Below are 27,245 nucleotides of genomic sequence, written 5' to 3' on the forward strand. Positions count from 1 at the left end.
ATTTAAGAAAGCTGCTTCTCAAACAAATAGCCTCTCTTCAGTGGACATATTTATGTCAAAGCTATGAAAATTTCACTTCTACAGTTCATAGACTGCCAAATTTACCTTCAGACAGAGTGTGTGAAATGGATTCTGTCAATTGATTGTTTCTTTTACTAGAACAATGGGAGTCACTCTGGTTTTGCTATATCTCAGGGATTATGCTACCCATACTTGCTGCATCCTGCATCTGTAGGCTTCTTGTACAAGTCTGTTCTAAAGTTGAAGCAAAAAAACCCAGTTTTAAATAGAATACAGTATTTAAACAAAGCTTTTTGATTAATGTTAAGTGTTTTCAAGAAAAGCTGAAGTAATTTTTCCTGTTGGAATGCCTCACTAACTGGCTTCCTGATTAGATTTTATTTTGGATATCCAAGGTAAGTTCAAGATTTCTCAACTGCAGAGGTAGAACAGAATTTCTTCTTCTGTGGATGGTGGATGGGCTGTCTTGGGAAGGCCAAGGTGAGGGTAGGATTCCTCCCTCAGCTTGCTGCTCTGTGATGGTCAGGATTGGTACCAGTAGCAAGCTCAGGTTTTCAAGGTTCTGCTGTAAGGAAAACAGGCATCTGTGCCATGTCTAACACTTTCTGAGATTTTTTTTCCTTTGCTTCCTCTAGCCTATAGCTGAAGCACTCGTTTATTTTAGAGAGCAAAGAGAGGGAGTAGACAAAAATAGTGGGGAGAAAATGAAGATAACATTCTCATTATTCCCTCAGAGTTGTTTTACAAATATAAAATGTTGGAAAAAGTATTAAACAGTGACCTTTTTTATTCTCCCTGTAAACTCTATAGTATTACTTAATAGATTTTAAGTGTTTCTCTAGTTAATGATCAGGTTTATAATTACAAGTATGTGGAACTCTGGACTTTTTGCATTTTAGGGGACTTTTTGCATTTAGGGGAAATGGAAGGTAAAACTTCCATTATTGCTAAATTAAAATCAGTTTGATACAAATAATTTTCTGTTTCAAGTACAGTACCTTTGCCAGTGTCATGAGTGAAGGATATTAAAGCAGGTAAGACAGGATTCACTGCAGAGGAGTTGTTCACAGTGGCTCTTGGGCTGACTAGTGTGAATAAGTGGTTAAAGTGACAAATTGTAAGCCACACTTTAATTTTCTCATCTGGACAGTACATCCAGAGACAGACATAATGGCATGCTTTTGGTATCAACAGTAGTGCTGTGTTTTAATCATGCATGCATGTCCTTCGATCTAGCATCCTGTTTATCTTCCCACAGCTGCACGTCGTGTTAGTGGTTAGAAATTCATATCAAAAAAAGAACAATAACTGCTGCTTTCCTGATTAGTGTGTTGCAGCACCTTTTCACGGAAGAGTAATTTCCTGGCATTACTTAGAGGTTTGCCCAAATTAAATGCTATGTAATTGTCTGCTTTTGCTATCCAAGTGCGGTCAATTAATGTTAACATTTTTTTGTGCTTGATGGATGTATGCATTGGTAATATATTCTATATTTTGTATTCTTACTGCCTGTTTATCACTCATCCATCCATGTGCATTTTCTTCATGTATTTAAAAAAATCTTACTATTTTATAAAATAGGTTAAAGACAGAAGTCTAAATTGTTGTTGTATATAACAGTGGGGACCAGCAGCATTCAGGCAGTAAGGATGCACTTGTGGAGTTAGTGTTTCCATGTTCAGTATGAGGAAAGTGTGGATAGACACACAGCAGCTCTAACAGGAATGGCTTTTTGAAAAACATGCAAGGACTTGAAGTTTTTTGGTGGAAAATTTTATTTGAGACATGTGAGACATGAGATGTGACAGCAACCTGGATGAGTAAATTCACAAATGTCGTGATTTTTCTGCTGTCATAGTTCAGTCATATTTGTGCTTGTTTACAAATGGCTTGTTTGTGAACACAGCTGCAAGAGTACTCTTCATGACTGAGCTGAGTTTTATTGGATGTGCCCTTGGTCCCTAAAATGGAGGGTAGTGGATATGGTCAGTAGCAGCATTCTGCTTCTTATTTGGTGTGGAAAATGTGTGAGCCTCCACCACTATCTAGGGTTCTGCATTTTGAGCTCTTCAGCATCCTTTGTAGTTCCTCATGTCAAAGTGGCTAAAATAGTACTATGTCCCCTTTTCCTACCCATGTCTACCTATCAGTCTATCTGTCTATCTGGAAATATCTGCTTGCTTACTGCAGGATAATGTCAGTATTTTGGAATGTTCTTCTCTGGTGATATCGAAAACTTCTAATGATTTATTTAGTAGAGACCTTTTCTATTCCTACAGTTGTGTGTATTTTAGTAGAACACAAACAACACTGAAAGATGCTAAAGAGTGATAGGAACATTTATTCTCTAATAAGGAAATGGAAACAGATTTTGGAAAGATCATAGTGTCAATGATAAGCCTAGTTTGGGGTGGTACCTAAGTGTACCCACAGGTAGCATTTGGCATGTTGAAAGCTAAGCATTCCCCTTCTGCAGGAGAGTGTTATTTCTGCTATACCTGTCACTCTTGAATGGGAGATTGCCAAGTTTACTTTTACTCAGTCAGTGCTTCCCAAAACAGGCCACTAATTGTGGTCCTTGAGGATAGGCTCATTTTTGGTGGACCTACCTGTGTAGAGTGGTACCATTATAAAGTAGAAGAGACTCTACTGAGCTTAAAATATGAAGTATTTTAATTTATCTTTCTTAATTTTGGTTTGTGGTACATGAGTAGTCTTCATTTTACCCCTTTGAGTCAAATATGTTTATGTATTGTGGGGAAAGGGTTAAGAGGTTCTCCAGGTTTCTAATCATTATGTGGATGAATGTCTGGTTTTTCTCACTGTGTATCAAGTCTGGTATATCAGCCAGTATGACTTCTGCCAGTTACGTAATTGGCATTTTGTAAGTACTTACAGTGTGCAATTATAAATCTTCATTAGGTTGTTACAGAGTTTTGCTTCTGTCATTTGGTAAAGTTACTTAGTTAGAAATTTTGATTTTCCTCTCAAAAAGTTGTCTATATGTGATGTTAGGAAATGGCAAGAAAGTGCCTAATAAAATGTCATGTTCTCCTCAGGATAGTTATGTCTGCATTTATAAAATCAAAATTTCATATATAATTACTTGTACATCCTCCTTTCTTCATAAGGATGATACTCTGAAGCTATTTTATGTTCCCCTCCATTTTTTTAATCCCTCTAGTTGAAGGTATGCTCACCCACGCCTCTAATAGACTCTTAGCATTTAAAGGAGCTCTTTAAATTATGATTTTGCAGTTGTCATCAGTGTTTGGCCTTGGATTTATTTAGCTTGCCTGACAGGTAACAGTGCAGTTTTAATGATAAGAGTGAAAAATGTGGCTTTGGTCTTAGTCTGACTATCAGAGTCTGCATAATTCAGAAGGTTACACAGAGCACTGCCAACTTCTTTAATTGCATGTCACATTATGGCATTGGCAAAAGGATGCACTCATTAAACTTTCCTTGTTCACGGTCTCCATCAATTTTTCTCTTACACTTGATTGCTAGTGTGGACTGGTGTGGAGGATATTATCTTTTCCCCTAAGACCCTTGAACCTTGATTTCAAGGAAAAATGTACCAAGTGAAAGCAAGGAGCTGTGTCACTAATTGCATCTAAACTGCTGCAAAAAAAGTAAGCTACAGTCTTAAGGGTTTTATTGCTGATACCTTATTTTTGTTTATGGCCTATATAAAATATTTCAGAAGTCTTTCTTAAAACTATTCTAATTGCAATTTATCTTAAAATTTAAGATTTTAATTATATAAAAGACAGCAAAACATAAGACTAACTAGCTTCCTTCAAACTCATTGCAATGTATGGTTTACATGTTTGTAAATTAGATACTGAATAAACAGTGACTGAAGTATAGCATATTACTAAAAATGTGTAAAAATCACAAGATAGTAAGAACAGTTAAAAAAAGAGCCCAAACCCAAAACATAGATTTACAGCTGTTTTTGCACCTGGGTTTGTTTGAGCCTTTTTGGTACATCTGCTTATCTCTATGTGCTATACTCCATGAAATTTGAGACTGCCAGAGTAGCTCAGATTTTTCAGTGATTTTCTTTAACAGTGCCAGACTATTATGATAAGATACCAGAAGTGATAAGCACCACAACCCATGTCACTTCAAGACCTTCTGCAAATAAATACTGTCTTGAAAAATAATGTTTTATATTCAAACAATTTAATGGGGATATGAGTGTTTAAAATGAAACATCAGGTTTTGATATTAAAAAAATGCCTAAGTATAAAGAAAGCCTGTATTTTTAAGAAATAATTTTGTCCTTTTTTGTGGGTATTCTCTGTAGTATTTGTTACGAGCTGTTGAAGTTTTCTCTTTCTGTTAAATATTTGGAGCTGTCAGTTGCTAATGCCAGGTGTATGCCCATCCTGTCTCCTAAACTATCAGGCAGACTGCGGTTTTGCAACTGAGTTTTGATTAAATTTCTAGAAGTTAAAATTTGGGAAATTAATTTGAGTTCTTTGGACCTTTTGGTTTAAATTGCATTCATACTGAGTACATTAATACTTTTATAGTTTGAATAGAATTACTAAATATTGCAGTGAAAAGTAAAGGCTAAAGCTATAGTGTTATTGTCAGCATATCACACCTGTGCCTTAAATTCATGGCCAACCTTTTTTTGGTTACTATTTTGTTCACAAGCTTAATGATTGCTCCATAGAAGCTTAGATTTCTGAATAAAGATAAGAAACGTAATTCTAATAGTTTCTCAAAATGAGCCTTTGGTTTCATGAGAGCTTTCTGTCATTTTATTTTACTGGAGTCTAAGGTCAAATTATATTTATAGGATGAAAACTTATTTTCATATCCTCAATGGGATAAAATTAATTTTGTAGTTTTCACACTGTGGAAAGAAATTTTCGGTAAATGGAGCATCAAGTCAGGATTCTTACTGACACAGAAATACTGAATATTAGAAGGAATCTGCAATATTGTAGACAATCAGAAATGTTTAGGTAAACTAGATAATGACAAAAACAGAAAATTGTTTTGGGATCTGATAAGTTAATAAGGTGTCAACAGTTCACCTGACTACTGGATGTTAATTAAATGTTGATGTCTGGGCTACCTAAGCAGCAGTTTAGTTCCTGGATTGCTTTGATTTGTGGCCATATCTAGAGATAATATGGGCAGAAGAAAATAGGTATTTGCAAAAATAAACTGTACTATAGCCTATCTGTGGAGAATCAAAGTAGAAGGAAGCCCTGCAAGAGCAGGGCTTAATACACAATGGGAGGGCAATAAATAGTTTCACTCTTATAAGCTTAAAAAAATAACTTCAGTGCTAAAAATTTGGTTGTCCTCTTTTGTGGATTTTATCATAATTTTGTAGTGATCATGAGAATGAAATGCCTTCGCAAAAATTGACTGTAGACCCTGTTTTTGAACTTGTTGCACGTTTTCTGCTCTACATAAGTGGGATTTGGATAACTAGTTTGTGCCACCTAATACTCATTGTATTGGCTTTCATATAACATGGGTGCAGTGCCTGTATGTTCTTTCAATTACTTTGACCTATCATTTTATGCACAATTTGACAAATTGCTCTTACTCAGGCTTCATGCTTGTATTTACAAGGAGTCATTGTTGAACTAGATTTTAATGTTAAAAAGTGAGTAGCATTAGTAATTTCATCAATATTAGTGTATTAAGATAAAATTCACTTGTGGTTTCAAAAATATTTTTCTCTGTGACCATGTGAAGCTGTATTCAGGTACAAACCTAGTAGTTCTCTCACGGCAGAAGAAAATTTATAGTGAATAAAATATGAGAGCTGCTTAAGCTTGTGTTTTCTGGGTTTTTTATAGAGTTTTCAAAAAGTAATGGATTATATTGTTTAAATACAAGCCAGTTTGAGAAATGCTTATCCAAGTTACGCATGTATCCCAGCCAGTCTTTTTTATGGTTTTTCCCCAAACGGTATCAGTTATGTGGCACATAATTTTGTGTCTTGTTCTTAACAGATACTGCTTTCAGATACCTTAACAATATGTAGTATTAATAAAATAATAACTCTAAATTACATTGCAGTCAGATCTGCACACCTTCGGGTGCAGTATTGACAAAGTGTAAAACAGGACTTTATCTAGATTTCCTAATGTAGAATGGAAGGAGCCTGATGTGGATTAACACTTTTTTCCCCATTTTGGGCATGGGATTCAAGTATCAGAGGAGTCCTCAGTATGCTCAGAACCACAGTGGAGCTAGGGTTCAAGCACAAATTTTGTGAATATTGATAAATTACTTTAAGTGGAAGACCGCCGAGATATTCAGCCACTTGTTGGTCATCAGCTTTCTTATATCTTACCACTGCTCTACTGGTTCCTCTAAATTTTCATGCTGATATACCATAGAACTTCATTAATTTCTCTAGTTTTTCAAAACGTGTTGCTTCTGACATTTTGCAAAAAGAGAGCTCTATGAACATTTGCCTTCTAAAACATTTTTTAATTGTATTACTTGTAGCTGTAAAAGGTTGTTTCATACAGCATACCTTGGAAGATTTTTTTTTTAACACATATAGGTTTCAATACAAAGAGACTATAGGTAGTGAAGTTTAGGTAGAAAAAAATTTCCTGTTTGAAGTCACTTTCCATTCTTGGCCAGTCTCTGATTTTCCCCTCATCTAACTGTATTAATGATCTTTTTCTGTTATTCTTAGTGTTCTGTCCCTCACATCCAGGATACTTCACCAATATTCTGTGAACTATACAGTGTTTTCCCCTTAAGTAAATGACATGACATTTTAATTTACTTTTCTCTGTATCAACAATGATGTTAAATACTGTGAAAAAATATAAGAGTGAAAATAAATATTCAGATCTGAAGAAGAATTAGTATTCCTGTTGATCTATTGGTCTCAGAAAAAAAACAAATGCAGTTCTAATTCTGGGTTGTAACTGATACAGACTTTGTCTAAAATGACCCACGGACTAATTTTACTTGCCTGATTTCTTATTTTAGACTAGATGTTTGGAAGAAAGCTTCTTCAAAAGCATGTCCTTGTCTGTTCTGCTTCCCTTTCTCATGTGTGTCCTGCAGTTCATACTGGATTATGTAGAGACAGACATTTGGTTTACATTTCACCCCTTTGTGTGAACTCATGCTTCCTGTGTGAGATCACTGTAGCTGCAGGGACTCGATTCTCCTGCTGTTACACCTCTTTTCTGGCTGTGGCTGCTGATGGGCTTTGTCATGTTTCTTTTGCTGAGCAGAAGGTCTCGTTGCAGCAAAATCATGGGGTTTTAGTTACATTGCTGTTTGTAGGCTTAATCTCCCCTTTCCCCCTTTGATGGTGTGACTGAGCTTTGAAAGTATTTCTTCCCTGTGATGCATAAGCTGAGGATGTAATCTCCGGGCTCTCAGCAAGAGGGATATTTATAGCCCATGTAGTGTTTCTCTGCACCAGGGACACTGCAGGAAATTAAAGCTGTGCATGAAAGGTGTGGCCCTCAGAACCAGAAACCATCTCATAGTCCTCTGTAGATAAAATTGCTTTAAAAAGAGTGGCCTGAACTGAGATTTAACAAAATGCTTGGGTCAGGTCATAAATACAAGTACATAGCAGCTAAGTGCCACATCATGTGGGTCTCATATCCTGAGATTTCATGGGTTTCTCTGGGATTGCTGGCACATTGTGCCTTGCCAGAAGGCAGAGACACTGGGCTCTTCCCTCCAGAGCACGTGTTCTTTTCTCTCTATGCCAGATCACTGGAATGTTTTTGCATGTGGCAGCAGTTTGGCTCTGTAGACAGAGTGTTAAGTGTTGCTAACAATTTAATAAAGCATTTCAGGTTCTGGCTGAAAGATAAGGGTGTTGCAGGTAATGCAATAGTGCTGTTACAAGTAGTTGTGCTTTGTTCTGAAAGTTACACCTAAGATACTCTTTTGAGCCCTCCTAGTTAAATCAGCAGATTAAAATAAAAACAAAGCCAAACCCAGCAGTTACAGACTAAGATAATTCTTGGTTTTCTAGAAACAAATCCTTGAGATTTCCTTTCCAACAATACTTCTGAAGCACAGATAAAATGGCTTCCTGTCCCAGGGTTTCCTGTATCCATGGCAACCTGACTTTAGGCACTTCTTTCTTAGTTTCCTGAGCAAACTGTTGCAAACCCTGGGGCAAAAATGTGAGCGTTGTAGTACACAGAATTACTGCCTCTAGGAAGGTTTCACAGATGAGTGTAGTTGGTCAGCTTATAACATATCCATTGGACTGCAAACAGCAACAGAAATAATGAGCTTCAGATTTGGGGTAAGTGAATGCTTCTATTTATTTTAAATGTAACTGAGGTTTATAAAAGTAAAATTCAAGTTGTAAGTGAGCTGCCAGTAGTAGGTAACTTGTTTACCGTTGGCATTTCTACTTCAATGCTTTTGAAACATTTCTTAGTGATGGTTAACTATGAGAAGTAGTTAATATATATTATTTTTAATTAAATAGAAGCTGTTATTTTGGCAGCTTAGAGGCTTTTATGCTACAGCCAATTAAATATTTTCTGGGTCTGTTAGCAGTATATTTATTTAACTGTCCATTTACTTTGAAAAATTTTTTGCAGAGTAGTCCAGTTAGTAAGTTGGAGTTTTAAACTGCTTGTTTGGCATGAAGGAATAATTTGTAAAATACCAATCTTGAGAGCAATGCTAATATTTTTAAGACTGTACACATGGATTCAAATAATTATTAATAATTAATACATATAAAATGAATATACTTGAATTAATAATATTTATATACTTCTTTTTATCTCTACTAGTGAAGTCAGAGATGAGTAAGGAGGCCAAAGACAGGGATATGTGTGTTCTGCAAAGTTCTCCACCCTGCTCAGGAGCGTTCCTGTATATATTTAATTGTTTTCTTTTGTTGCTGCTCCAGAAGGAGGCTTTTGGCTGTCCATCTGCTTGTCAGCTCTGCACAGGGAGACAAGTCAGCTGTCGTAATGCAGGGCTTTCGAGCATCCCTTGGAACCTTCCAAAAACAACAATTGTTGTTTACCTCAGTGGAAATAATATATCACATGTCACTCCAAATGATCTGAGAGGCCTTCAGAAGCTTGCTGCACTCTACATGGATAACTCCAGTATTTTGTATGTACACCCAAAAGCTTTTGTGGAACTCCCCAGACTGTGCTACTTGCATCTAAATAACAATAATATTAAACGCCTGGATCCAGGAATCTTTGAAGGCCTTTCCAATCTTCATTGTTTATACCTTCAGAATAATCAAATAGCTTTTCTTCCCAGAGGATTATTTAGTGATCTTCTTTCTGTTAGATATTTAACACTTCAAAGAAATCGTCTCAGTGTCCTTGGAAGTGGGACTTTCTGGGGAATGATAAGTCTCCAAACGCTAAACCTCGCAAATAATAAGATTTCACGGATATCAGATTCGGCATTTCATCATCTTGAAAATCTTGCATATTTGTTTCTTGAAGGTAACAACTTAACACTTGTGCCATCAAATGCTATTGGAAAGCTCAAAAATCTTGAAAGACTTTCTTTGTCTCACAATCCCATTGGATCAATTCAGCCTTTTGCATTTAAGGGACTTAACAAGCTTAGATATCTGTCTTTGAAAAATGTCAAGCTAAAATGTGTTGCTGTAAATGGATTTTTTGGATTAAACAGCCTTAGCCAGCTAATCTTAAGTTATAATGATTTAGAAAATATAAATTCCAGCACTTTTACCTTATTGAACAATTTAACGTATCTACAGCTAGACAGAAATAAAATAGCCAGTATCGGCAATGGTACCTTTGAAAAAATGGGACAGTCACTTAAAGTACTCAGTTTAGCATTTAATAACATCACAGAGTTGCAACCTGAAGTGCTTAAACCCTTAGTATCTTTAACTCATCTGCAGGTACATTCGAATCCTTGGAACTGCAGCTGCAAAATGCTTGCGTTACTTAATTGGCTGACATCATCTTCTGTTTCTGCCAAAATCCACTGTCAGACTCCCCAGAGTATGCGTGGTAGACCTTTGCATTATGTGAAGTGGGCTTGGTTTTCAGACTGCATTGGCCCCACTGCCAGCCCCAGCCCTGCCCTGGGACCTGCCGGGGCGCGTCACGGTGCTACCACTCTGTTGATGGCCTGGCATAAAGGGAACAGGCACAACTCTTTGCAACAGCTTGTCACTGCAGAAACTAAGTATATTGCTTTCTGGGAAGGAACTACAGCCACGTCTTCTACCCCACTGCCTTACGAGGAATACCCTGTTGAAATGCCATCACAGGCAGCTACGGTGTTACCAACATCACCAGTGCAAATACCAGCAGAAACTGTACCTACTAATAGAAGTGTGGAAGAACAGTTGTTTACAATAGATCCGGCTCCTGTGTCGTTGCAAACAACCCTGATTTGTACACAACAGGTTGAAAAGCTGAATCAAGCTTTTGACATTTTACTAGCCTTTTTCATTCTGGCTTGTGCTGTTATCCTGTTCTTAACCTGTAAAATTATTCAGTTTAGGCAGAAACTAAAGGTGCTGGAAAACTCAGGGGAAAAGAGTATAGAATATTATGGCTTTTATCAGCCTGGCAGATACAACATAACTGACTCAGTGCAGTCTCTAACTCAGAAATCAGTGGAGCATTCAGAACTGGACCAAATAAGGCTTCTCAAGCGAACAGCATCAGAAAGTCAGGCACAGGTCATCTTGTTTGAACATTCATCATTGTAACTTACTTCATTTGGTGTTAACTGTGATATGAAAGGCCAAGAAATCAAAAACTCGATTCTGTAAAAATACCTCCTCCAATTAAAATCAGGTCCTTAATAGAACTGTGGAAAATGGCTCAATTTGAGTTCTGCATCACCATGTGCTTACTGAATGTTTTGAAATTTATTATTTCATTATGTCATTTCAATCTAGCATGGATAGGTTTATTAACCTCAGTCTGTGTTTGTAGTAGTTGTTCACCTAAACTTCAGTATACCTGCAGTATAAAGTACACTTTAATTTATTTTGCAGTACTTAATGATGTAAGTTCCTATAGAAATTCCATAGCTATTGTGAAGCAAGTAAAACATCAGTTCTTAGTAGAATCACGAAGCCAAGAAATCTTGGGGAATCAGAAAACTTTTTCATGTGTTTATTGTAATAGAGTTCCTAGTCTTCCTCTATTAAATAAATCACAGTGGAAAAAAGCACTTTTACAACTAGCATGTTCAAACTGTTAAGAGAAGAATTTCAAACAATACAAATTCTATTCATGCCTATAGCATATTGTAATATACAAAGCTGTGTGTTCAGTCTGTATAAAGAATATATTAAAAAAACTTTTTTATTAGTGTGTATCTGTATCATTTCATTAAATATCTCAAACTGGAGTTCAGAAAAACTAAATTTGTTGAAATTTACCAAAGTTTAGTGACCAAATTTATTATGTCTAAGGTAATAGAGCTGGTTAATTTTTGTCAATAAAAGATCATGGCCTATGTTATCTATGTAGTAATATTTTGAGGGACTTTTTAGCTATGTAAGAGGTACAAATTTAAGAAATACACTATACCATAAATACAAATGCTAAATTAATGGCTGAAAACATTTACATATTCGGTTTATATTTGGAGGTGTCAGGTCAAAATATTCTTAGTGAAGGCGTCACCTTCAAAATAGGGATATTTTCCTATGTAGTTTGCATTTAACTTTTTATTTCTATTTCAGGTATTGGTGTCCTGTTGTCAGGTTATGTCTAGTATGTTGTAGCTTTGCTTTCAACCTGAATTTCTGTGATTTTTGTTTTTCTGTTTGTTGCTTCAATGATTCAGACTTTATTCAGGAATTTAAAGTCATAAAACTATGTTCAAACAGTCCAATGCTGTGAAATTTTCAACCAATGGGACATAGTCTTGTAGATACTGTTTGTCTTCTACAGGCTTGTGCCCTAGAGATTTCAGGCATGTTGTTTATAATTTACACAGTTTACAGTTAGACCATTTTCCTCAAGGAAAAGTGGGGAACAATGCTTAGATAGACTTTCCTCCATGGTGTTGATTTAAATTGTGTAGAAGTATGCTGCTGTTCCAGGCTCCAGCCTGGAGCCTGTAGCATTCTCCAGCTGAGCCAGAAGTGCCCTCAGCATTCTTGTTCTATCCCCTGTCTTTCCTGCTGGTGTAACTCCTGTGTGTATCCAACCTGTGCAGGTCCCAGTCATCCCATTTGTCCATCTGCAGTTCTTTTCCAGAAGGGAAAAATGCGTTATCTGCTACTAGGACATACATAAATCTTGACTGCACTGAGTGGGTGTGAATGTGCAAGTGTGACTTGATTGGTTTTTTTAGTGTAATGAAATAATACTGTATTGGACTTTAATTTACTGTATGATGGAGTAAACACTTCTAGGGAACACACAATTCAGCTTCTTGGACAAAAGCTTAAACTGTTTAGTATTGCTAGAGTAGAAGCTATTTTTTAAACTAATTTTCTAACTTAAGATCAGATGGTAAATAAAATGGCCAAATGCTTTTAAGAAGGGAAAACTCTGGCTGTAATTTATGCACTTTTTTTTCAGAGGCTAATTCACTGCAGTTTCTTCTTCTGTAACCCATTTCTGTTACTTTCTATCTCTCCTACATAATTTTATGTGATAAATACTGATTTTCTTTTCACTTGGTAACAACTGCACAATCAGTGATTGCACTGTAGTAGGTTCAGCAATTTCATGTGCTGTTTTTCTAAATTTTTAATTTTACATGGACACCTTCAGAAATAATGGATTTCAAATGCAGTGGAAACTAGTTAAGTTTTTCTTGCTAGAAATGCTGCTATGCCTTTGTTACAGAGGAGTTTTGGTAGTGCACAAAGGTTAAAAACTGAATAAACCTAACTCTGAATTCTCAAAGAAATCTGGCAGGGAGCAGCTCTGTTATTTTAGGCTCTGGTTTCCACAGCTGCTCTTTACAGAAAGGCATGAGAGGTTCTCTCTGTATCTTTTTCACTGCCAAGCTGCTGTGGGAGTCGTTTGCCAGGTATGAGTCTCACCATCTGTAGTGGTGGAACATGAAAGGAAACTAGTGTTTCAGCAGTTTGTGCATCAGGGAATGAGAGCCATTGAAAGCCATCCTTTGGAGTGGAGGCATCCTCTAATATCCAACTTGCCAACACAGGGATTAGACTAACAAGGCACTGAGAGATTTATTATGCAGTTGTGAGGGAAGTGCCTTTCTTTAGCAGTCAGTATCTTTTGTATTTAAATGTTCACACCAGGAAACCAACCCTTTCATGTACACATGTGGTTCATGTGTCTATTAAAAGCATTAGGGAATACATTAGGGGGCTTAGTTGACTCTGTCCTCATGAAGCAAAATGGTGCTTCATGGAGATCAGGTTTATGGTCAGTCATGGGACTCCCTGGGAAGATTGTCTTAGCTGCTGCTTCACTGCTTTAGGAGCTCCCTGGAGCTGTGCAGCTCCTAAGGGGTGTGTGTGTAAGAATCATTTACATCACTGTATGTGCAGAGTAATCTCTATTTGTCCCATTCCACCTCTTTTCTCGGCTAATGAGATAGGAATAAAGAGTTAATTAAGCTTTCTCAATATATATACTTGTAAAGACTTGAAATCAAACTCTTCTTGGTGTTCATTGCTTCATCCTAGTGAGTGTAGAAAAGCAGAACATGTTATCTTTCTTTTAATCTCTGAAGCAGTATTTTTCTAATAGATTTTTGTCCTTCTCTGAGGGATATTCAAAGTGTAGATATGGGGTCCATTTTATTGAAACACCACTAAAAATACATCGAGACACATTTTAACATGATGACAGAGCTTTGTCTATAGTAGTTGGCTGTATAATTTTAGTAAAAATTGGGAATTTTCACATAAAACATCAGGATAATAAGTTGTATAGATAGCTTTGTGCATTAGAAATTATATAGACAGAATGAAAAAAAAAAAAAACCTACCTTTTTTATTTTCAAAACAGATAGGGTCTGGTTTGTCCTTTGCAGAGTTTTTATTCTTTTGTCTAAAAACTTTAGCAAACTTTGAAATGGAAGTTTTGAGGTTATTCATATGCATGCTGCCCTGAATGCTAAATTTTGTTTTCTTTATTGGTAAGGTGAATTTTATTAACATGGAGCATAAAGTATCCTTTCTCTAATAAAAAAAAAAATGTAGTCATTATATCTTTGAAACGGGGTTTTGGAGTGTTTTAGATCCTAGTTGTGCACCTTTTGCTGCATACCAAAAGAGGTTTTGTCCAAATAATCTAGGAAGACTGGTTAGATATACCAGTTATAGCCTGATGCTTTTGTTTGTTTCATTGCTGATCTGGATGGTATGCAATTCAAGGAGGGGAATGCTTAAACGGTGTCTTCCTCCAGGTTTAAGATTTTAGTATGAAATCTATTTACTGTTCTGTTTTGAAAATTCATCTGAATACAGTACTTGTCTTTGCATCTGCTCATATGCCTTCTCTAATTATTTCATGAAATAAGCAGGCTAATTTTAGTATCTTTGAAAAGGTGTTACATTGAGTGGCATAGCTTGCTTTCTTATCTATGAAAATAAGTCCTGATGCATTCTATATTGCCACTGAACTGAGGTTTCTTTTTTTAAAGCATGAGTCTGTGGTATCTTTATTTTTCACCAGCATGTGTCTTGTGTTCTAGAAACAGTTGCACTGTTTAATGGCTCCATACTTGGTAAATATTTTAGTGGGTCTTTGTTGGAAAGAAACTGTATGTCCCATTTAAAAGAAAGAAAAAGAAAGAGGGGAAAAAAAAAGGATATTATATTTACTGAAAACTGTAGGCAAATTATATTTTGAAAGGTGTTCTACATTATTTGTTTTCCTTTAAAAAAAAAAAACAAACAAAAACTCTCATGAATCTCCCACTAAAGAAAGAAGTGAAATACTGTTTCTCATTTACTCATTAAAGTAAGAATATCCTTTCCAAGAAATTAATGATTTCCCTGTGTGCTTCTGCAGTAACTATCAAGAACAATGTTTTTGCCCCTCTGTGCTGATGAGACCCCAGCTGGAGTGCTGCATCCAGCTCTGGGGCTCTCAATATTAGAAGGATGTGATACCTCTGGAGCAGGTAGAGGCCACAAGGTTGATAAGAGGAGTGGAGCACCTCCACTATGAAGGCAGGCTAAGAAAGTTGTGGCTGTTTAGCCTGGAGAAGAGAATGTTGTGTGGAGACCTGACTTAAACCCTCCAGTATCTGAAGGAGCCTGCAGGGAAGCCAGAGAGGGACTGTTCATCAGAAACTGTACTGATAGGACAAGGGGGAATGGCTTAAAACTGAGAGTAGGTTTTGATTAGATAGTAGGAAGAAATTCTCTGCTGTGAGGATGGTGAGGCACTGGGTTTCCCAGAGGAGCTGTGGATGCTCCATCCCTGAAGTGTTTTAAGGCCAGGTTGGATGGGGCTTTGAGCAGCCTGGTTCATTGGAAGGTGACCTGCCCATGACAGGAGGGTCAGAGGTCCCTTTCAACCCAAACCATTTTGGGATCCATGCAACTTGGAAGGAAGAAATAATACAGGTATTGGACAGCATCCTGTATTATTAATTAAATAGTGTGTATGAACAAGGCATAGTTCATTTCTCCAGGGCTCAAAATGCTGATATTTATTTTCCATTGATTGCCCCGTGTCTACTATTGATATTAATCTGAGGGCAGCTTGTTGGAAAATACTAACCTTATTCATGTTGGAAAATACTAACCATGTTAATGGCACTTTCCTGGAGATGTGTTTCAAAAACAAGGATGAGGCAAAAGAGTCTTAATAGAGGTGTGCTAGGCAGGACCTCTGACTTGGTGAAGAAACCTGCTCTGTCTCAGAGGGCTCATTGTGCAGGTTCTGAGACACTGTTCATTTTCTCAGCTGTGCTGTGAGGTCAGTAGGTTGTTTGCTTGCTGTCTGCAGAACCTCAAGGAGATTCAGTCTCACAGCATGTAATGCTTTGCTGTTCTGAATGTGATGGGAAAGCCTTTTGACAAATGAATGTGTCTTTTAAATACATAGCTGGCAATCAGGCAGTAAAAATTATGTCAGTTTTCATTTTGTGGAATTCAGGAGTTTCAAGTCTGATGATACAAAATACACTTCAGATTCTGGCATACAACAGTAGCTGGATTTAAAAAAAGGGAACAAAACCAAATCCCTTTGAAACAAAGGCTCATTAATGAAATTATAACTTTATCAAAACAAATATAAAATAAATATTTTCTATGCTTAGTATTCTAACTTGACAAACATTTTTCCAAGGCATCTATTGCTGTTTGTCATCTGTTAGCTGTTCATCATATGTGTAAAATTTTGTTGTGCATCTGACAAGAAGTTTTTCAAAAGCAGTTGTTTTTGTATAAGGAGCTACAGTTCATCCATGTCTTCAGTTTTCATCCCAAATAAGAAAATTAAATGAAAGAATATTAGGAAATAGATCTGTCTGTGTTAAAACAATGGTCAAATACAATCCAAGTACAATATATAAACTTCATGTTTGTTGTCTGTAAATAAATGGAATGTGTCTGCCTCTGCCTTTTAGGGAGCAGCACCAGCAGCATCTTTAGGGAGAATTAAGACTGAAATTCAAAACAGAGAGCAATAAAGTGCTTTGGTCAGTGGCAGTCCCAGGAAAAGGGTTGTAGTTTACCATCACCAGTTAGGTCCTTTCTCTTTCTTTGCTGCATGTAGCTAGAGGTATTCCTGAGATGAACATCTTTTCACTTCCAGTTTGTCTTCACACTTTTGCAGAGCAGGAGTCCAAGAACTCAGATTCTCCCATAGCATGTCTCTGGCATTAGATCCACAGTAGCAGGAAATGGAGCAGAAGCAGCAGTTGGCTGCTCTCCATTAACTAGGATTTAGTGGCACCTACTTTATCCTTCATGAGGACATTGTGTTTTTATGCCCTTACCGTACAGGCACATCCTTTCTCAAGGCAGGGGCAAATTTTAATGTGTTAAGTGTAATTTTGGGTGTTGTGGGCCTATCTAGTCACGCCTTCAGATCATGCTGAGTAAAGATACTCATGTTTTTTAACATCCAAGTGGTATCCACGAGCCCTTTGCATTAGCCTTAAATAGCCTTATGTGTCAAATGGCAGAAGGTGCCTGTGTTTAAACAGGTAAATCCTGTTGCTCTTTCTCTGTACAGTCAGGAAAGTCACATTTTTGCAGAACTGGGTGCAGGGTTTTTCTACCTACTCTGGGGAGTTGGCTACCTAGGAGGGTGAAGAAATACAGGTAAGTAGGGGAGTGTACCTTCTTTACATGCAGCCATGGCTCAAGGGGTTGTGTAGGTTTATGCATTGAATAGTGATGGTAGAAAAGGTGTAAATGTGTTGGGAATAGAAGCCACTACTTTCTTCCCTGCTGGCAGGAGCATGCCCTTCCCACTCAGTTCTTGATTCCTGTGCTAATGTATATTTTCTTCTATTCCATTTGCAATTCTAGGTTTTCAGTGGCACATTAAGTTCTGTAATATTTAAAAATAATGTTTCTTGTATATTTTGAAGTCTTTTTGTAATTAAATAAATACTGAATTACTTGCTTGATAGCATGCTCAGCTAAGCAGTAAGCATGGAAAATACCTCTCAGTAAGTGTACTCTACAACTGAGCAAATTTCCTGTGCAGTTCCTTTAGCTAAGTCACTTTCCTGTTCTTTTCCAATGTTATCCAAAATAAATTCTGTTCTTTTGCAGTGTTATCCAAGATAAATTTTGTGGTATCATCAACATTTCAGTGGAAGGACTGCACGATGTTATGACTGAAGATTCTGAAACAGGAACATACAAAGAGTAAGCGGAAAATCTAATTTAAACTGGGTTTAACAGTAGCAGTACTGTTTTATATGAAGTGTTTTCATTTGAAAAATCTGTAGGCAGTTAAGACATGCTTGTTAGAATTGTTTTCTCAAGAGTGAGTGTTTTAGGAAGACAGGAGACTTGGTCTTAAAAGAAAATACTTGCAGTGGAGAAAGAGGGCTTAAAATGACAGTATAATTCTATATTGTTCGTTAAGTTATCTACTAAATGACGTCTTAAAATACTCATATGCTTAGATTTGCTTTTTGCTTACTTGACTGTTATATCTAAAGTTTTGATACAACAAGCTTGTGTGTTGATAGGGACCACCCTAGCTCAGAGGTACCTTCAGAGTTTCTTTGAGGTGACATGAACCTCGTGTGAGTTTACCTAGTGTGCAATATTTCACAGCCTGGAGAAGGGGAAAGCGTGTCCCACAGGGACAGTTCTCCTGTTGTTCCATGTAACACAGGGACTGCTACAGGATACATCTCAAAAGACAGTTCCAGAGCTAGGAGCAAGAGCTTGCTTGTGGCAGGAATGCCACAGGGGGTTGGAGGTGTCCAGAGTGCGCTGCCACCCAGCACCACATCTAATCATCTCCTGATGGCTCCCTGATTACTGGCTGTAGTCCATGAAACCTGGGGAAAAAAACCCAAAAAACTAATGAATAGTAAGAGATGTTTTGGACAAACATCTTACTGTCATTTCTATCTCTGTAATGATTACTTACTTTCAGAATGGAGAGTGCAGGTGTTCTGCAGGATATTCTTACAGACACTACATGCTAATAACAGAATTTACTGATGCTCTGGTGCTAAGAATCAAGCATTTTCTTTCAGATCACTACCTGGTGGTGGAACAGATTGTATCTGAGCTAATTAATTAACTGCTTAAGGGGATGTTTGTTGCCACTGAAACCAGGCAGCACAGAACAGCCAGAATGCAATCTATTAAGTTCTTCTCCACTTAAAACAGGTAGTAGGCACTCAACTGAATGCTGAGAACAGTCCACACTCACACTGAGCCTGAACTATGCCTAAGAATCGTACTAAGAATCGTACTAAGAAAAGTACTTATGCCTAAGTACTGCCAAAGTACTTCCCACCAAACTGTCAGTAAAGAAGATGTAGCTCCAAAGTCTGGGAATATGCACAATGTCTGGCACTGTTATGTTTAATGTTGGAGACAATGTTGCAGAGCCCTTCTATTTCTAAACCTGTTGCTTTGCCAGCACTTGTTGAAAAGAATTCTCACTGAGAAACAAATAAACTTCATCCTAGTTCATTTCATATTTTATGCCTGAAGGCTTGTAGAACTTGTCACTACTTTTCCAAACTCTGGGCATTGCTTTTACTTCATAAAATATAGCCATATATTTTATATATACTGAACCATATATTTTTTATATACTGAACCAAGGACATACTTATGTTGACAGGTTTTGAAAAAGATGTTTGAAAGATTTTGACATTTGCATAGTATATTTTGACATCATCTGGAAGTTGAGAGCAGTCATCTGAAATCATGTGCATTGTTGTGGCTCTCCACGCTGAAGAAGAATGGCTTTTCTGAAATGGTTCAGAAAAAAGATAATATGTAGTCCACTGATTATCATATTAGCTCATTATTGTAGTGCAGGAAATAAAATTGTGGGTGTGTTTAACACAGGAAAATCAAAGCTGAAACACTATAGAACTTGAGCCACTGAAGAGTGAAGAGGGGGTAAACATGTACAGGGGAGATTGTAAAGGTTAAACAATGCCAATGGCTTCAGTGGCTTAACCACTTTAAATGAATACAAGTAAACTGGAATTTTAAAGAAACTGTTGCAGTTAGAGCAGTGAGATTTTGGAAGTGGTAAAAGCCTTGCCATTCTTTAGATTTATATTGAATTTTATTCAGGTTGTAGAAATGTTTATCCTGTCTTACAATACAAAGGTTTGCTAGAGTTCATATTTCACATTGTAGTGATAATTATGAGAGAGCTTTATGAATCTCAAATTTTCTGGAAAGGGGAGCGTTCCATTGCTCTAGAATTCCTTCACCAATACTCAGATTTTTCCCAGTTTTATCTCTATGGTTTTTTTTTATTCTCTCCTCTCCTTGTGTTTGGTATTTTGTGGTACCTAAAATTTATGAAGGTCTGAAAAAGTTAATTCAATCTTATGTGTTTTGACAATTGACATTTTTGTCTCCTTTTCCTTTAATAAACTGAGATGCAAGCAGCCATTTGTGAGCAGATGAGATAAGCAATTTTTGCTGTATTATTTTGAAATAGCTACTCCCTTTATTAAAAATGGCTTCTGTTAGTATTTGACCCTCCTTGCCATGCTGTTTAGCAAGCGTTTCATACAGCTCTAAAACACGCTAATAGAAAACTAAATATGTAAAGAGAATAAGTCTGAACATTTTTGTATGAAATCATATAAAAACACGTAAAATCACAACCATTTTTTCATTTTAGTAACATTAAAACGGGTTATTCATCTTAGTTAATGGAGCACTTCACATGCTAGTGGAATGCAGGAATTAAAAATGCCCCAGTAGTGCAGAACTGAAAATGAACAATAATGTGCATCTGTCTTGGTGCTTTGTAATATGTGAATTATGTGTCCTTCGTGTCTTAAATCATCCTTGATACATGGTGGCAAGTTGTCATCACCCTGAGTGTTTTTAAAATCATTTTGGTTTTTAAGGCAGAAATTCCAGGAAAATATTTGATAAAGTAATGGAATATTTGTTTATTGTTTCAGCACAGAGCATGTAAAGTGAATGAAAGATATGTTTTCTATAGGATAGCTTTCATCAATGTTTTTATAAAGTCCATTCAAACCATTTCAGCAGACAGGAAAGCCTCTGACTTTTAAACTGTTTTTTTCCTTCATATTTTCTTGTTTTATACTTACTTCAAAAATAAAATATGGCTGTAATTTGCACATATGGGTCCCTGCCAATTGATGGTTTCATCAAAACAAAAAATGAGTTTAAAACTTTTGTTCAGTATCTTACAGGTTTTATTGTATATCCAATAGCACTGTCCTTACTAGTTTTCAGCTCCTTTTGTCAGAGCTCTCACAGAAAAACATGAATGCCATGAGACATCTTAGCACTCTTTGTATATGTGCCACTTTGACTTAGTATATAGTGCTTGTATTGCACTTGCTTGAAAAGAGTGCAAAGTTTTTTTTAAGGAACAGTAGGTTTTTCTATATTATTTTTTTTTAAACCACGTAGTCTGTTTTCTGTGTACACAAATGCATTTTAACCAACAACTTAAGCTAAAATATGGAGGATAGCTGAGATTGTTACATGGGTAGAGGTGACAGAGAACATGCATGCAGGCTTAATTAGATTCACTGTTCTCAGAAAAAAGTTGCTTGTGATTAGATTGCCTGACTTTCAGCAAACTCCGTTTCTGTTCTGTGTTGTCAAAACTGCTGTAAAATAATTTCTAATGATAATATATGTTAAAACTTCTTATTCCTATTTTTAGCTGCATGTTAATGTCTCATTTTGAAGAGCCCAAGGCTACAGAAGATGAGGAACCTCCCACAGAACAAGACAAAAGGAAAAAAATGGTAAGTTTTAGATATATTGTTCAGTCTTCTCTATATGTGCTTCACGTCTGTCACACTAAATTCTTTTTAGGTTTGGTTGATCTATTGGTCTTGGAAAATTCATGTTTTGAGTCAAAAAAGGAAAATTTAATGGCAAACCTTGCAATCACAACATTTATGCTTGTGCTTGCCTTTTGCATCTTGGTAACTGTTATCAAAATAAACATCATCTGTTCACAAAATCTGGGCATTACAATATTAACACAATATAGACAGAATTTACTAAAAAAAGCAGAGAGCTGAACTTTATTGAAATATCATGGCAGGCCAAATTTCTCATATTTAAAAGAATTCATGTGCCTGCATAGAATTTTTTTCTAGTGTAAAGAACTCTTACAAACAAGCCAGTGTATGCTTGTGTAACTTTTCTTTTATATACTAATAAATATATAGGAATATATTTATAAAAGCAATATAATATATGTCTTGTTAAAAAAGTGAAAAACCTTTTCATATTTTTCTGCTATTACAAATGCCTTAAGAGAAATTCCTACTTGCAATTTCAGATTTAAACAAAATGCTGAAATATGATTTTCCGTGGTCCTTAAAAGTGTATTACACAGTTCTATAATTGTTACTCTTAAAAGCATCTCTAGAATCTGTTAAATTTCCCTCTTGCTTGTGGGCTTAAATTCTAGCTGTTCGTTGCAGAGTGATAGTATTTATTCTTAGTGGTTTTGTATAATCTCTCAATATAGATATATATGTATATAACATTATCAGTAGGGATCAATATGTCTGTAGATTACCAGGGAGAGAGACATGTTTTGTTTGTTAATCAGATTTAATAAGCAAAGTAAATTTAAATCTACAATGCTTTTATGTTCTTAGTTTTGAGTACTCTCAGACAACATTGCTGTCTGGCTAAGGTTTTAGTAGCTTTGTGTCAGACTGTAATTTTTCTGTTGCAGGTTTACCTCAATAGTTTGGATGTATATTGAGGAATTTTGACTTTTTAGATTTGTAGTGGACTACATTCAGTGTGGATATGTCAGGCAAAATGAAAAGCAGGGCAGATTTAATTACCCTGTCTCATTAAATGACACAGCACACCAACGTGTTGCTGACAAACACAGTCATAGTGAGAGAACTGTTCTGGGGTCACATGCAGTATATCAATGGTCATTTGAGTAAAGATAAATGTGCTTTGATAAGGAGGAGTTTCACCAAACTAACAACCACATCAAAGGTCCTAGTTTACTTCCCTGCATGTATCTTCCCTTACATATATCTTCCCTTGCATATCACTTTACTTCTTCCTCTAAGGAATTGCTTGAGATTTGTTCCTTGTCTACTTTTTAACATTAAACACATTTTCAGCCTTTGTTTTCTTGAAAAGTTTACAGAGGATAAATTATCATATATGAACATCAAAGCTTCATTTTCATTTTGAATCTCATAGTTTAAACTTAACTATTTTTGTGGTTGCTGTGTTTTCTAGATTCCTAAGCATTATGGAAATCCTTTGTTTTTCTCCTTTCAAGCCTTTGTAAGAATAGTTGTCTACTTTAGTCTTCTCATTCTTATATTTAGTTAATTTTTCCTGATATATTTCTGACTTAAATCTTCTACGCTGTCATTTCTTCAGCTAACTTTAGTATACACTGTATTCTTACTCCTTTTAATGTAATTTCTTGCAGCTGTGAAAGCAAGTGAACTGTATTTGTTATGAATGTTTGCTAAAAATCCATTCTCCATCCCAACTGAAATAGCTTGATATATTGCTTTGCAGATGGTGCAGAAATTGAGACATGACATTTGGCTATTTATTTCAAAATTGTACAGGTCCTTTGGGTAGGCCACTAGTGGTAGAATTGTCAGATAGTAATCAGAATTGTTAATCATGGCTTCGAAAACACAGCTAGCATTTTGTTTTAGAAACTGGGTTAAAAACAAAACATTACCTGGGCTCATTCCTATGTGTGATGGAAGTTCCTTCCTCTCTGTTGGGAGCACAAGTGCACACACTCACGCGAAACTTAGAAAACTATAGTAGCTGATACTACTGGTAAAGTAAAAGAGGGAATAAATACATAATGTGATAAGAAAATCAAGAACAACCTAAAGGGAATCAGCAAAACCTCTGTTTGTCTGCTTCAAGCCAATGTTTACAGTCAGTGAGGTGGAAGTTTCTAGTTTCTTCAGTCCGGCCTCAAGGTGGGCACCTGTATCCAGTCCAAGATCAGTTTGTAAAGTAAAGAGATTGAAAAACTAGTCAAATCCAGGTTTCCACTGAGCAGCATAAAGCACATTTCAGTAGTGTGTAGTTACTGGTCAAATTTTTGTTTCCTGTCTGTAGCTGTTTTGACTAAGAAGCTGTTGGAATTTACTAGTGGGTTTTTTAACTGGAAAATAGAATCAGGAACATTTCAATAAAACAGGTGTGGCTACACACACATACTCAGCATACATACTTAATATATAGTCCTTCGCCAGCTATGCTTACTGTTCTTCCAAACTTACTTGTTTGCTTAGTCAGTGAAGACTGCAGCTGCTGTCTGTTAAATATTGTTGACAAACTCATTATATCAAACTATTTTATTTGTTTTGTTAGTTCTGAATACAAGTTCCAAAAAAGTAGGGCAAAAGAAAATCAACTTCTTGTTGCAGAAAATGCTTTCATTTTCTTGAAATACTTTTGATGTGACTATCTGAATGAAAACAAGTTAGTGTATTAACTCCTTAATTAAGTCTGAAGACTGTTAAGTCACATTGGACTCACAGACAGTAGATGATGCTTCTAGCAGCACACATTAATCATACTACAGAAATATCTAATGGCTTCAAGTGCTACTGCCTTGAATGGTGAGGCAGCCAGGGAGCAGGGAGATACATCAGACAAACAAATCTGCAGACACCAAGGTCAGTGAGGAGGGAAGGGGAGAAGGTGCTCCAGGTGCCAGAGCTGGGGTTCCCCTGCAGCCCATGGTGAGGCAGCTGTGCCCTGCAGCCCAGGGAGGTCCCTGGGGATGCAGAGATCCTGCAGCCCATGTTGGAGCAGGGATGCCCGAAGGAGTCTGACCCTGTGGGAAGCCCACACTGGAGCAGGCTCCTCTCAGGACCTGTGGCCATATGGAGAGAGGAGCCCATGCTGGAACTGCTTGTTCCTGAAAGACTGCCCTCTATGGCAAAAGAGGGATCCACACTGGAAGAGTTAGTGAAGGACTGCAGCCCGTGGATATTCATGTGGGGGAAGTTCATGGAGTAGTGTCTCTTGTGGATGGGGCTCCATGGTGGAGCAGGGTAAGAGTGTGAGGACAAAGGAGCACCACAGACATCCTGTGATAAACTGACTGCAATCCCCATTCCCCTGTCCCTCAAGCTGCTCCAGAGGAGGTAGGGAATTTACGGTTAAAGTTGAGCCCAGGAATAAGGAAGGGGTGGGAGGAAGGTGTTTTAAGCTTGTTTCATTTGTGATTACCCTACTCTGAACTGGTTGGTGGTAAAATAATTTCTCTGAGTCAAATCTGTTTGGGTCATGTGAGAAAACGGTGAGTGATCTCTCCCTGTTCTCAGCCCATAAGCCTTTCATTGTATTTTCTCTCCCCTGTCGCAGTTTGGAGGGTATGATTGAATGACTTTAGTCAGTCGCAAGGATGAGAACACTTCCATTTAAATACCTGTTTTTCTGTGCAAAATTCCTTAGAGTAATTTTATACATACCTATTCAGAGCTATGAACTTACAGAAACTAGCTATAAATGCATTATATGTTCCAAATTATAGTTTTAAGTGAACAAATGCAAATCAGTCAGAAACTGGTAGATCCTGTGCTTGGCAAGGCAGGAAAAGAATGCCACTAACTTTGGCATGTATTGATCAGAATAGTTGTGATTTAGAAATTTTGTTAGAAAAGTCTATTATATTCTAGAGATTCAAATTACATTTACTGAAAAAAACCCCTCCTACAGAGTACCAAACTGTGCCCATGTGTCTGCTGACACTGAAATCAGCAGTACATCCTCTGTCAGTGTAGCCTCTTCTTTTACCTATTCTTCCTTTCATTAAAAGGCAGCTAATGTGGGAAAACAGTGACAAATATCCTGTCCTTCCCTGCCCAAAAGAAAATTGTATAATCCAGCTGGATTTATGAGGTTTATAGGTACCAGTACTGAAGTGTGTCTGTTCTTTATGCATATGGACACTTTGTTTGTTATACAGTCTAAACAAGTTCAACTTTTTTGGTGTTTTATTTTCTTACTAATAAAATGGAACTGCCTATAGTGCATGCCATCACTCAAGTCTTTGGTAAGATCTGATCTGATTTTTAGGAGTTACAGGAACCTCATTCAGCAGTAACTAATAAAGCAGCTTGGAAATTGTTTTACCTTACAGAAGCATGAAACCTTAGGGCAAAGTGTAAGACTTACAGTTTGGCACTGTTTCAAATACTTTTAAACTGATACTTGCCTTGGTAATATTTAATTTGATCTTTGTTTTGCACAACTGTTTCCTCTTGCCTTGCAAGTACATACAAAGAAAATAAAAGCAGATTTCTTTCTTGAGCTGAGGTTATAATCAAAATGCGTAAGTCATAGAGTATTTTCCATTGCATTATATATTTTTCTTTTACATGTTTTCCACAGCTTGCACTGAAGGACCCAGTTCACACTGTGTCACTGCAGCAGTTCATCTATGAGAAGTTAAAGGCACAGCAGGAATTACTGGGAGAACAAGGTTTTCACGCCCTCATGGAAACGGTGGATACAGAAATAGTTGCCCAGCTACAAGAATTTTTACAAGGCTTCTAAATAAGCAGAAAAAAGATTTTCTATGTCAAATTTTTATTTCAAAAATATGAAAGAGCTCTAGCCTTCTGTCTTGTATGGATGAGTCTAATGAAAGATGAAAATAAATTGTGAAAAGGAATAAAAATAAGTTTCTGCTGTTGCTCTTAAACAATGGTCTTTTGTTTTATTTTTAATATTAAGTGTTAATTAAGGGTTTTATCATTAAGCTTACATTGCCATGATTCCTAACAATGGTGTATGCTGCCCTAGGGGTAGCACCATTTTTTGGTACCCTTGACTGTTTTTGGTTCACAAATGTATGGCATAAAGTCAGAGATCTGAAGGAACTTAGTAATGTATATTAGTGGGAAGCATCTGTTAATTCAGCACTATAATTCAGAATCAGGAACTGCTTCTTTTAATACTGTAGATCTTTCTCCCTTTCTTTTGCGGTTTTTAGACTGTATGTTCAACCTTACAAACAAGGATTTAGGAAAGCAGTAAGACTGGGAACAGAAATATTCCTTCATGAAAGATAATTCCCATTTGAATTGTCTCAGAGATAAAGAAGCTTTGATTGTAACACCTAAATTGTATTTGAATTGTTAGAGAACATTAGTGTGTATTTTTATCTCAAGATGTGAGTTTTCATTTTTATCACCAAGTTTTCTTTATTTTTTTTACCAAAAAATTAGTTTATTGAGTTGCTTCTATTTCCCTTTCAGCTGTCATAATACAGAGAAGCTCACCACAAGTACATGAGCAATTAATTCTAATTAACTTGTGGCCATACTTGGACTACCTAAAATTACCATGTACAGACATGTCATGAGGATACTTCAGAATTGTTGCTAAAACATTTAACCCCAAATGGTCACAGTTAAAACAATCATTTACAAACATGGGGCTTACTTTTAATTATTTATTAGTTACCTGCAGGGTAAAGTTGCTCCTTTCTGTGTGCCTTTGTCTTTTGTACCTTGCAGGAGGAAGTGGGAAGAAGATACTGATTTCTGTTTTCAGATTTTTCGTTTTAAGTACTTTTACGATCTTCCACCTTCAAAGTTGAGATTAACTTTGC

The 27,245-nt window shown here is 36.6% G+C and overlaps 2 protein-coding genes across 5 annotated transcripts in view; both read left to right on the forward strand.

The window, feature by feature from the left end:
- Nucleotides 1-26,323, forward strand: part of IPO11 (importin 11) — an 80,703-nt gene extending 54,380 nt beyond the window's left edge. For all 3 annotated transcript variants that reach the window (XM_063422944.1, XM_063422945.1, XM_063422943.1), the window contains 3 exons: nt 17,714-17,809; nt 21,312-21,396; nt 26,021-26,323. In XM_063422944.1, the coding sequence (XP_063279014.1) occupies nt 17,714-17,809; nt 21,312-21,396; nt 26,021-26,185 (346 nt within the window). In that variant the 3' untranslated portion in view covers nt 26,186-26,323. The remainder of the gene's footprint in view (nt 1-17,713; nt 17,810-21,311; nt 21,397-26,020) is intronic.
- Nucleotides 8,088-11,344, forward strand: LRRC70 (leucine rich repeat containing 70). Of its 2 annotated transcripts, none has more exons than XM_063422947.1 (2): nt 8,088-8,305; nt 8,808-11,344. In XM_063422947.1, exon 2 carries the CDS (start codon nt 8,819-8,821, stop codon nt 10,733-10,735), a length of 1,917 nt encoding a protein of 638 aa, XP_063279017.1. In that variant the 5' UTR covers nt 8,088-8,305; nt 8,808-8,818; the 3' UTR covers nt 10,736-11,344. The 2 variants fall into 2 exon arrangements, with proteins under 2 accessions (XP_063279017.1, XP_063279018.1); XM_063422948.1 differs by having other exon boundaries at nt 8,927-11,344.
- Nucleotides 26,324-27,245: the final 922 nt, after the last annotated feature.

The sequence above is a fragment of the Prinia subflava genome, chromosome Z (assembly GCF_021018805.1).
Source record: "Prinia subflava isolate CZ2003 ecotype Zambia chromosome Z, Cam_Psub_1.2, whole genome shotgun sequence".
In the NCBI taxonomy this organism is placed as follows: domain Eukaryota; kingdom Metazoa; phylum Chordata; class Aves; order Passeriformes; family Cisticolidae; genus Prinia; species Prinia subflava.

Coding starts and splice junctions, on each gene's coding strand:
- LRRC70 (XM_063422947.1), top strand. CDS start 8,819: ATGAGTAAGGAGGCCAAAGACAGGGATATGTGTGTTCTGCAAAGTTCT.